Below are 11,576 nucleotides of genomic sequence, written 5' to 3' on the forward strand. Positions count from 1 at the left end.
TGGGGGGGGGGGCGCGGTGAATTTTCATTGAAGCATGGAAAACAGATTTTGAACCAGTATGCATCTAAGAAAGATGTCCTAAAATTGACCTAGAAAGATCACAAGGTTCACAAATTCTAGCTCTGATGAAGTGTGTGTCTAGTGACGGAGAGTGTGTAGAGATTCAAGTTACAATCAGTTTGCTTAGTGACCCATTTGAGGATTTGCGAAGCTAGCCTCTCATGGACAGGAAGAATAAAAATTTGTCATGATTCATTAGTTTCTTGTAAGTAAAATAAGATGTTAAAGACTCGCCACTTTCTTTTTGGCAAGTTCAGTTGCTAAAGAGCCATGATTCCACAGTTTAATCATGCTGCGGTGCTCAGTGTCCAGCACTTCAATTAGGACAGGAAGGATCCTAATGCAAAATAAAAGCAGGACCGATATAAATCCAGGGGCAAAACAATGACTTCTGCTGCGATAACTAGTTGCTCAGCATTGGATGCTATAATATTCTCCAAGAAAGTAAAGAACAATTTTGTTCTCTTTTAAAAACTCTACCCATTTTCCTTTTTTCTTAAATGCAAAATTCTACCAGACGTCTAGAACATAGAAACCAAAGTAATCCATACCTCAGGCAATATGCTCTGCCAGAGCAAGGATCTTGACATGCTTTTTCTTCCTCAGCTCATGTGGAACTGGCCCAAAAACCCTGCTCCCCACTGGCTGGCCTTGCTTGTCAATAATCACTACTGCATTATCATCGAACTTGACCTCACTCCCATCACAACGGCCACGCTGCATTGCAGCACGCACTACTACACCTCGCACAACCGCGCCTTTCTTCACTTTACCATTTGGAGCAGCTTCCTTTACAGAGGCAATGATGGTGTCCCCCAACCTTGCCCCTTTCCTCCCCTTCAAAGGTTGTATGCACATCACCTTTTTTGCTCCTGAGTTATCCACAACCTTGAGAACAGTCCTCATCTGTATAAAAGTTCTTTGATGCTGTAAAAGTGTAGCAGGACAGTCAGACCATGATCATGAGGAAGATAACAGAGAAGAAAATTAACTGATCCTAGCAATAACTGATAATCTTAGGCATTGGTTGAGATAATCTACGTCCCTCAACATGCAAGAAACACCTTTCTCCCTTGTTTTAAGTACTCTCAAGGAAAACTAGGCACAATTGTAAATCTCTTGAATCGAAGGGAGGGAAACATGGCTTTTTCAGGAGAACAAGTCTCTTCCCAGCAGCCATTCACATAGAAAATAGCAGAACTCCTTCACGATTTCAGAACCCAGTAAAAAAAGCCATTTTACTTGACAGTTTCTTGCAAATCTAAATGCAAATTTTTCAAGTGTATAGGAAATACACCTCAGAATTTCTGATACTTCCATGATACAAGATTGAGCACTTGATTAAATCAAAGTACACAGAGAAATAATCTGACCTGAGATAAGAAATTGCTCCATGTCATTTGAGTGGCCGTGCCCAGTAAATTAGAAACATTGGTACCAAGGCCCCTGAGCAATGAACAGTCCCCTAGTTTCGTTTTCCAGTACATCATACAAAAAATACATTAAGCGGATATATAAAATTTTGTTAGTTAATCATGCAAACTAAACTAAGTTCTTCGTTTTCATGAAAAGAAATCAAGGACACAGCATCACCAAGAAGTTAAAATAATTAAACAAGTACAAAAAAATGTTCAATAAAGCTAAAAAATATCCATATTTGGCTGACTGTCTCATGCATAATTTATTTTCATAGCTACTTGGCAAGGAACAAAAATTTAAGGAGCAAGCCATCACTGCTCCATACCAAATGAACCAATAATTTTCCATGCTATTATAGCTCAAGTGAATAACAACCTTGGGATGTTATCGAACATGGCAGACTTTCATTGTTCTTAAAATGTGGCAAAGCTGTCCAACACAAATAGTCCTTAAGCATCACTATTATGATCCCCCAAATCCAAGTGCCCCATGTTGCACGAGGTGAAATAAAGCTACATCATAATTCCACTAACTGCAGCATTCTATGTATCATGGTAAATTTAGGACATCAAGTACATTTTTCTAATACATCCCACCAGCACGAAGAAGTTGAAAAGGAATCAATTTAGGACTTCAAGGTCTTCAAGGTCTTCATTATCGAAACCTAAAACCCAAGCTAAATGTCTCCTAAGGATACCTAATTCAACTGAAAACAAGCAGACAACTTATAGTCTCATCAACAAGCTTAAGATGCACACAACCCAAGCCTTTTGAGCTTCAGATAGTTGCTTGCGTTGAGCGCGGATTTGAATCTAAAATCCCCAGAGTAAAAAAAAAACCTACAAAGACATGTTGAATCCTAATACTGTATATTCTCCTAAAATGAACATCCAAGCTCCTTAACTACGAAAAGATTAAAACTCTCAAGAAAATCAAGCTTTAAAAAATGTGCACAACACCGCACCACAGAAACTTGCATAAATGAAATGAAAGAAAGGAAACCCTAACAGAGTAACAAGGATACACGCACCACGAGAGCATTTAGAAATGAAACTGGCAGCCATTTCTCTAAAAATCCTGGGCTCAAAACGAGGAGAAGACAAGGTAGCCGAAAGTTACAGTGATGGCTGCTTGGAATGTGAAGTGCCCGTCTAGAGTACAGAAAGGGAGGGTTACTTCGTTCTTTTATTTATTTCTTTATTTCTTCTTCAGTATTTTGAACATGGACTCGGTCTAGGTCCCTCCCTATCAATAAAGCATATTATAATTATAATTATTTATATTATAAGTATAATTATAATTATAATTAAAAAAATGCTGAGCCATGTGGATAAAGTAATGCAGCTAAATTCATTGTTCTAATTGGATTGCAGCAGTGTAAATTTTTTTATTTTAGTTAAAAAAATAATTATCTTAATTGAATTCTTATTAGATAGGTAATTGTAAATTTTTTCAATGCAAGAAAATAATATTTAAATAAAAATAATATAAAATAAATTAGGTTAAATTTACTAAAACTTAACTTAGAATATAAAACCAAAACAATATGCAGGAAAAAAAAAAGCAAAAAAAAATATAAGAATCAAGATCTAATAATTTAATGCCAAAAGTAAAAATAAAATCAAAAAATATAATGCTAGAAAAAAAAATTTGAGTCAACTGAGTCTTATTTAACAAACTCACAACCCTTATATGAGATTAAAATAAAAAAAATTCAAAAAAAAGTACTTAGCAAAAAAAATTAATAAATGTAATATTTAATTTATAAATTTAGAGTAAAGATAGAGTTCATGTAACAAAAATAATTTGCAAATGAAATTATAAAGTTGTTACAATTATAAAATTGTTATTATATCAAAGTATTATTTCTAAAATATTCTTGATCAATGCTCTTTTAAATATTGAATATTTATTAGAATCGTAAAAACTAATACATATTATGTTTTTTATATAAATTTTTTAGTCAAGATGGGACGAGATTTGAAAAGAGTTTCAAATCTTATTCAAATAATCAATGACTATTATATAGAAAATAAACATGATTTAACATGTTAGACATACTTCATACTTTAATGTTAAATAGAAATTGATAAAAGGATATTAATTACATTAAGAAACTAGTTAATAAAAAGTTAAGTTAAACTACTAATGATTTTTTTAATATTTAGAAAATCATAACATATTGCTAGATTATTCATCTAATCTTTAAATATAAATTAATTAATTATTAAATTGATAATAAATTAAATTATTTAAGTCTACTTAATTAGAATTAGAACTTATATTTGGATCAATATATAAGGATCATAATGGCTCATACATATTAAAAACTATTAGTTAAAAATTAAATTAGAATGATTTAATTAAGTATGACTTGATTAAAATATATTTTAGAAATTAAGGACTAAAATATAATTAATACATGGATTATATTTATAAACCTACAAAAATCAAGTAAGGACTCAATTAAGTTAATTTCTAAAATTATCCTGAATTAATAAATGAATATTATTTAAAGAAAAAATTGATATTTTACCAATTTATAAGGTTTTTTTAAAATTTTTCTATAAATAATAAATTAAATCTTTTTTGAAATAGTTGTTTGTTATACATAAAAACTATATAAGATATAGAATAGATAGCTAGCATTCTAGATATAATAATCTTCTTCTTCTAAATAGGAATTTAAGAGATATTTCATTGGTGGTTCGTGTAAATTACCATTGAAAACTAGATAATTGGATGGCTTTTAACAACCTAACTTTCAAATAATTATTCAAAACCAAAGAAAATTAGATCTTCAAATAATAAATCCTTAAACAAATCTAAATTTGTTTAATAGGATCCTAAGGATTCCTAAATAATTTGTTTTTATTGTCTCTAATGCATGTATGTTATTCATAAAACCTAACAGGAACAACATTGAAAATCCTACAAGGTTTGATTGATACAATCTAAATAAGGTTAAATTTGAATTTTGACATAAAAAAAATTATTGTTTTTTTTTCATGCTAATAAATATGACTTTCAATTTGAAAGCTGAATCAAGTTAAATTTTTATAAGAGTTTTTAAACTTCATATTCTATATTGAGTAAAAACGTAGTTAATTAGAGTCTAGGAAAAGATTATTTCAAAGGATCAAAGTTATTAAACGAATCTTGTTGAATTTTTCTATCTGGACCTTTATCTACTATTTTGATTATATTTAGATCTACAAAAGGAATTCCGCTAATATTTCAATTAGATTGGAAAGTAGATATTTGTACTTTTCTAGTTACATGTGATGGGCTTGCTAATTTATCAGAATAAAAAAGAACGACATGTTTGAAGTCAAATAAAATTTTATTAGGAATGCGGGAAAAGTGAAGAAACATTATTTCTTTTATGTATTATGAATTTCAATCAATACAAGGATTTTTTAATGCACTTAGAAATATGTGTAGCATCTATTAGTTTACTTATTTAATACAATTATTTCTTAATGTTCTTATAATCACGTGTAAGTTTAGTTTGCCCTATTATACATTGTTTTAGGGTTTGTTTTATTATTAGACGTGTTGGTTGATTACTAGATAGAACTTATTGGCTTGCAACTTAAAAGGGGTGTATTATGATTATTTAGAGGGGACTATATGTATTGTTTTTATTGCTGCAAGTTTTGGCAATTATGATAAGGATGATTTGAATAAATAATATTTTTTTTATGGGTTGCAAACAATATTTTTTTTAAAAAGATAAAGATCACACACTGACTTCTTGAAGATTAATTGGTTTGCAATATTATTCACATTTTCAGGTTCTTAAGTACAATGTTATTCTTGGATCCAAGTCTTTTTTTTTTTTTCAATACCATTAGTTTTTAGATGCAACATTATCTCTAGATCAGAATTTGAAACTTGATATTCAACTTTTTTAAATTGACTTTTAATTTTGTTGGGGGTTATCTGAGTATATTATCTATTATTTTCAATAAGATAATGTTTGGTTGATTTAACATTTTCAAAAGAAAAAACAAAAATGTTTTGTCCTTAAAGTGTGTTTGTCAAACACGACCTTAAGATATTTTTTAAAACTTTTAGTTTTTAGTTAAGAGAGATTTTTGCAAATACACTATATTGATTTTCTAGCAATGTTTATTTTTTTAATTTTTGTATTTGCCAAATATACCTCAAATAATTTTCAAAAATCCTAAAAAAATTAGAGACCATTACAAAATTATTTGTGGATCCTTTATATTTTTTTTTTCTAATAATTTTATTTAATATTTAAGCTTTAAACTTATACTGTAAGATAGTAACTGAATATTAAATATAAATTTTTTTCTTTAGAATTTAGAAGAGTAAAAAAGATTTTTAAAAATTACTTATTTTAAAAAATAAAAAATATATTTTTATTTGTGTGTATATAAAAAAGTTCTAAAACTTTTTATGCATATTATATGCAATTTTTTTATATTTTTATTATTTTTTGACAAATTCAAGAAAAATTAGTTAATGAGTATCACAATAAGTTTAGTATCAAAACTTCAAAAATATTATGAAAAATAAGTTGTTCATTTAATTTTTATAATATGTATTTTACATAATTTTTTTGGATTTTAAGATATTTAGTTTTAATCTAATAAGATAATAATTTTCTCATCAAAATTTTTTTTTTTCAAACTTTAAACAAATTAATAAATAAAAACATGAGTTTAAAAAAAATTAAATAACAATGTAACTTATTATAAATATGATGTACTGAGAGTAATGTGTTTTTTTTTCATATATAATTAATATTTTTAATCTTGTAAACTATTAAATTTTCTAGTAATTATAATAGAAAATAACAATTCCTAAACCCTATTAATAATATTTTTATGATTATTTCTTAACCCTTTCAAAACAGCCCTTTAATCCAGAAACCATACCCACCATCCAATGACATGCTTCACAATATTATTTTAAGTAATCGATTTCATCTAATTTAAAAGTCATTAACAGCAGTATTTGATTTGTATTACTTCTTTAATAATTTATAAATATCAAATATCATTTTTCAAAACAGCATACAAGAATGGATAGAAGACAATATCTCTTAGAAAAATCAGTCAAAAGTAACGGATTTGAAACGCCATCTCCAAAATCAATAAATGGAAGGACAAATAAATGGAAGGACAAATGACATCAATATCTGTGACGTTGATTACTTATAATTTTCACGGAAAATCCTCACTTTATGGCCAAGAATCCTTCAAAGTTCAACATTTTGGTGACATTTTCACCTTATCTTAAAGAAAAGAGAAACAGAAGAGGATTGGTTTGTGGGTCTGACATGTCCATCGACACCGAGTCGCCTCGTTCTCTGCTGATATGTCCTCAACGTGTAGAGGTAGAGCTGTAAAATCAAAATTGAAAGAGAGGTAAGTGGCTTTGTATTCCTCAAGCTTCATTTTCGTTGTTTGAATCCACATGCAGATGTTAGGGAGTTCTGTAAGAGCTTCAACAAATCATAGACAACACTATTTTCTCGAAAACCCTTCGTTATTATCATCTCTTAGACACATCTCATCAAGCAAAAGCAATGGAAATGCAAATCAACACTCATTTACTGTTTCTTACCTCGTTAACAAATGTGGGTTTTCTCTAAAATCTGCATTAGAAGCTTCTAAACGTGTCCGTTATGAAACCCCACAGAAACCCGATTCTTTACTTGGCTTCTTCAAGGACCATGGCTTCTCAGAGAACCAAACTTTAAAACTTACCAGTAAATGCCCTGAACTGCTTTTGTACAATCCAGACAAAACCCTTTTACCCAAACTTGAGTTTTTGTATTCTAAAGGTGTTTCAACCGCTGATGTTGCTAAAATCATATCCTTCTACCCTTGGATTTTGAGATGCAGCTTAGAAAACCAGTTAGTCCCTACTTTTGATTTTTTGAAAAATTGGTTCCCAAATGATACCATTGTTCAAGTATTCAAAAGTAGTCCTCTTGTTCTTCAACTTAATCCTGTAACTGTGAAATATATTTCCCAGATTTTGCGAGATAATGGAGTGCCTGACAAGAATATTGTTATGCTAGTTCGTAGCCACCCTAAAACATTGTTGATGAGTCCAAAGAAATTTAACATGGTGCTGTGCAAAGTGAGGAAAATGGGATTAGATCCTTGCAAGACTCAGTTTGTCGTCGCGATCCTAGCATTGACGTCCATGAGCAGATCCACATGGGAAAAGAAACTTGATGTATATATGAGATGGGGTTTGTCCCATGAAGAGATTCTTGCAGCATTTGCAAAGTCTCCATGGTTTATGACCCTATCTGAAGAGAAGGTTGTGGCAGTGATGGATCTTTTTGTCAACAAATTGAGCTGGGAATCTTCTTTTATTGCCAAAAACCCAACACTTGTCTCGTATAGCTTCGAAAAGAGGCTCACTCCAAGGGCTTCGGTTTTGCAATTTCTAGTGTCTCAAGGTTTGATTGAGAAGAGTTTCAGAAGCACTACATTCTTCATTGCATCTGAAAATAAGTTCCTGCAGCAGTTCATAAATCAGCGTCCTGAATCTACCCAGATATTGAAACTGTACCAGGAGAAATTGAATCTTTCAAGATAAAGGATCATAGATGAAAAGGGTACAGTGGTTTTCTAGCAGTTCTAAGCTCTTTCACATTTTAATCACAATCACCTCATGTTTCCTTTGATTGTTTCAACTGATCTAATCGTGTCCTTTGTTTCTAATTTCACCATTTGATTTGGATGGAAAGGATGGATTGAGGTCTTGCAGTTCTAAACTCCTATTATTTTTCCTGATTTAATTCCAGTTGTAAAAGTACTGTAAATGAGTTATTGAATTCTTTGCTTTCATCCAGATTGAATCTTACGCTCAACAACAATTCTTATGGTCATCCATCATGATTCAATAACAATCCCTTCCCTGTCTTGTGTGAACTCCATGATTGTTTTTATGTGGTCACTTTTGTGAATGTAGTTGAAAAATCCACACATATGCTGATATGGTCTGTAGACTTGAGGAATATTTTGGCTTCTGCAAGGCACTCTGCTTGATGGAAATTGCTCTGAGATTTCAAAGATAACGGTGCAACCTTCGTTCTTTGGATTCTTGCTTTCTCATACTTGTGGGAAACTTCTTGTAATGGTGGAACTCTACTGTGCTTGGTTCTTACAGAAAAATTGTGGATGGATACTGTGCAGAGACACCTTTTTTGCCATACTTTTTTGGTGGTGGGTGAGTAATGAAATTGGGAAACCATTAGCAAGACAAAGCAGACATTCTCTGGGATTGTTTCTTGATATAACTTGGGAAAATAATGCACACTTGTTTTAATATAGTTAATTTTGTATTTGGAAGCTTTCTTACTAAAATCTTTTGCTGCCATTGAGTAATTACGAGTTTGGCTTCATTTTACCTGGATATTCAGGCTTGTACGCCCGGTACTCTTCTTTGATATCGTTAGTGTAGACCGATTTTAGGTTTGCGATTCAACCACATGTACAGTAGTGGTGCAGTAGGATTGCTTTGCTGAGCAACTGAGAGAGTCTGAGAAGAATGACTTCCTGCCGCAAAGCCACAGTTCCTTTGTATGTGGCAACTTGGTTTGATGTTGAAAGTTGACGGAAAAACGAATAAAATGGCTTGTGACTGGAAGATCCAGTACAAGAACAAGTTGTGAGGGATCTTGTCAAGAGATCGGGTTGGGAACTTTTGTATGCTGCCAAAAACCCACCTCTTATAGCATGTAGCTTGGAGAAAAGGCTCGGCATCAGTTTGGCAATTTTAGTTTCTCAAGGTTTGTTCAACAAGAGTTTCACAAGCTAGATCATCTTTAACCCAGATTAACTGATCGATTACTTGTTTATTAAAGATAAATACATGAAAATTTGTAAAAATAAAAATTTATAAAAATCAGTTGATTGGTTAACTTGATTAATTAATCATTTTAACTTGTCTAGTTGAAGAATTTTATATAGAATTTGATTATTTTAAAAGCAAAAAATCTCAAATCATCTATTATTGTAAATCATTTCCCTAATCATTGAAGTGCATGCGTGATTCTCGTGTGATTCCCATAAGAAGAAGAAATTGGAGAAGAGTTTTCCTCCAATTCTTTTGCAAGGCATATGAAGCAATGCACACGTAACATTAAAATATAAAATCATAAATCTTCCAAGCAATAGTTCTAATAGCCGTTTACTCACATGTATTTCTTTCATATTATATTAAAGACGAATTTTCCATCTAATTTCATACACTTTTGTGAAGAGCATGTTGTTGATTTTTTAAAGATTTTGTTAGCTATATTTAACAAAATGATACAATTCAGAAGTAAATATTTTTATGGTATAATTGACAAAAAATACTTTTAATATACAATTGAGATTATTTTAATAGTTGTGTCGTAAATTTGAAGCTTGCCTTTCTTTTAGTTTTTGGTCATGTTGTGAACCTTGTCGGTGTGACAGTGACAGTGACTGTTCTTATGTGTTTACTTTTGTTGATAAAGCCACTTGAAAGAATCATTAAACATATGGAGAAACAAAGGTGGGTGATGTTTGGCTTTGGTTCTCCTCCAAGGTAAGGTGCTGAGCTTGATGCCATTGTATTTGCTGTGAAATATTAAATATAATGGTTATTAAAATAATGACTTGCTTTCTCATGCTCTTGCGTAGCTTCTTCTTGTATGGTGAAAACATGTTGTGCTTTTTAACGTACATGGATCTTTCTTTTTTTTTGTTTTTTTTTTTCTGAACGTACATGATCTTATAGACACTGGTGAGAGAAAATAATTTGATTATTTAGAATGTCTTAAATTAACCAAAAATACAAACATGAGAAATCTAACAAAAAAATAGGTTAGAAAATTTATCTATAAAAAAATAGTTTGGCAGTTTTAAATTTTAAAAACCAAAAACCAAAAAAATCGAAGCACAATAAACAAAATTATAAAAGGATAAATCATATATTTCTCAGTACACTTAAAAGATTCAAGTATACTTAAAAGATTCAAGATGCCAGCTCACCTCTTTCGTTATTCAAATGAACGAAATGACTTTTTTAATTCATCTTTTTTTTTCATCCCTCGTTTTTCTTTATTTTCATCCTTTATTTTTTAATTTTATACTTCACTATTTGCTTGATTTTAAATTTGTATTCATAAATTATTTTGATATGTTTTCCATGAGGTTATCACATTCTTAAACAAACATCTTGATATTTAGTTGTTTTTAATTTTATGAGCATCTATTTTTATTATCATATAAATAAGTACAAATAGTTAAAAAAATATAAAGTTTTAAACTCAATGGAGTTTATCACCCGAATTGTGAATTTGACAGGTTAAGTCGCGAAACTTAGGTTGATCCAATTTGATGACTTCTTAATATTAAAAAAAAGTCATCTTGAATTTTTTTTGAAGCCAAACCATGCTTTTTATTGTTCGTCTAAGTTGTCTTTGGACTCATCAAGTTGATTTGGTTTGTCGGGGCAACTCTCACATGGTCTAATTTTAAATCCGGGCTAACTAAGGAATCGGGTTAAGAGATTTCACAATTGATTTGTTGGGTCAGGTTCAATAACAATACCAAATAGTTTTTTATAACATGAACATATTTGTTTTACATTTTTTTTTATTCAAGCCGTAATTTAATGTGGCCTTGTAAACTAGGAAATACTAAGTTTCTAAGAATATAGTGCTTTAATTTATGTTAGTGGTATATTTGAGTTGTTAAATCCATCCATTTTGCCCCTAGCATAATGAAATAATGATCCACCTTTTTACGTAATATTAGCTATCTAGCTCATAGTCTGGTTGTTGAAAATAATTGAGGGGAGAGTGAAAATAATCAAGGGGAGAGTAGATAGAAAGAGAAAGAAAGTGCACTGGAAAAACATTCACGTATCATATCATATTACTCTTTTAAAAGAAGAAGTCCTATGAAAACTTGGACTTGGACTTAAATAAAATACTCTCAACATATATATTTATACTAGTCCATAAATAATTCTACATATTTAGATAATCACATCACTAATGTTCTACATACATGATTATTTAGTACTTAAAAGTGCATTTTTATCAAGGTTTTATATCATTATTTTGC

General features: G+C 30.4%; 2 protein-coding genes across 3 annotated transcripts; one reads left to right on the forward strand and one right to left on the reverse strand.

The window, feature by feature from the left end:
- Positions 1 to 219: 219 nt before the first annotated feature.
- LOC105109655 (Ribosomal protein L14p/L23e family protein) lies at positions 220 to 2,703 on the reverse strand. 2 transcript variants are annotated; one of them, XM_011004427.1, is made up of 4 exons: positions 2,510 to 2,703; positions 1,434 to 1,525; positions 612 to 987; positions 220 to 397 (listed from the first exon to the last, which is right to left on the reverse strand). In XM_011004427.1, the coding sequence occupies exons 1-3, from the start codon at positions 2,541 to 2,543 to the stop codon at positions 613 to 615; spliced, it is 501 nt and encodes a 166-aa protein (XP_011002729.1). In that variant the 5' UTR covers positions 2,544 to 2,703; the 3' UTR covers positions 220 to 397; position 612. The 2 variants fall into 2 exon arrangements, with proteins under 2 accessions (XP_011002729.1, XP_011002728.1); XM_011004426.1 differs by lacking the exon at positions 220 to 397 and having other exon boundaries at positions 399 to 987; positions 2,510 to 2,702.
- A 3,919-nt stretch (positions 2,704 to 6,622) lies between these two features.
- On the forward strand, positions 6,623 to 8,861 carry LOC105109656 (uncharacterized). Its single transcript, XM_011004428.1, has one exon. It carries the CDS (start codon positions 6,931 to 6,933, stop codon positions 8,068 to 8,070), a length of 1,140 nt encoding a protein of 379 aa, XP_011002730.1. The 5' UTR covers positions 6,623 to 6,930; the 3' UTR covers positions 8,071 to 8,861.
- The last annotated feature ends 2,715 nt before the right edge of the window (positions 8,862 to 11,576 follow it).

This window comes from Populus euphratica, unplaced genomic scaffold (genome assembly GCF_000495115.2).
Source record: "Populus euphratica unplaced genomic scaffold, PopEup_1.0 scaffold225.1, whole genome shotgun sequence".
NCBI classification, from domain to species: domain Eukaryota; kingdom Viridiplantae; phylum Streptophyta; class Magnoliopsida; order Malpighiales; family Salicaceae; genus Populus; species Populus euphratica.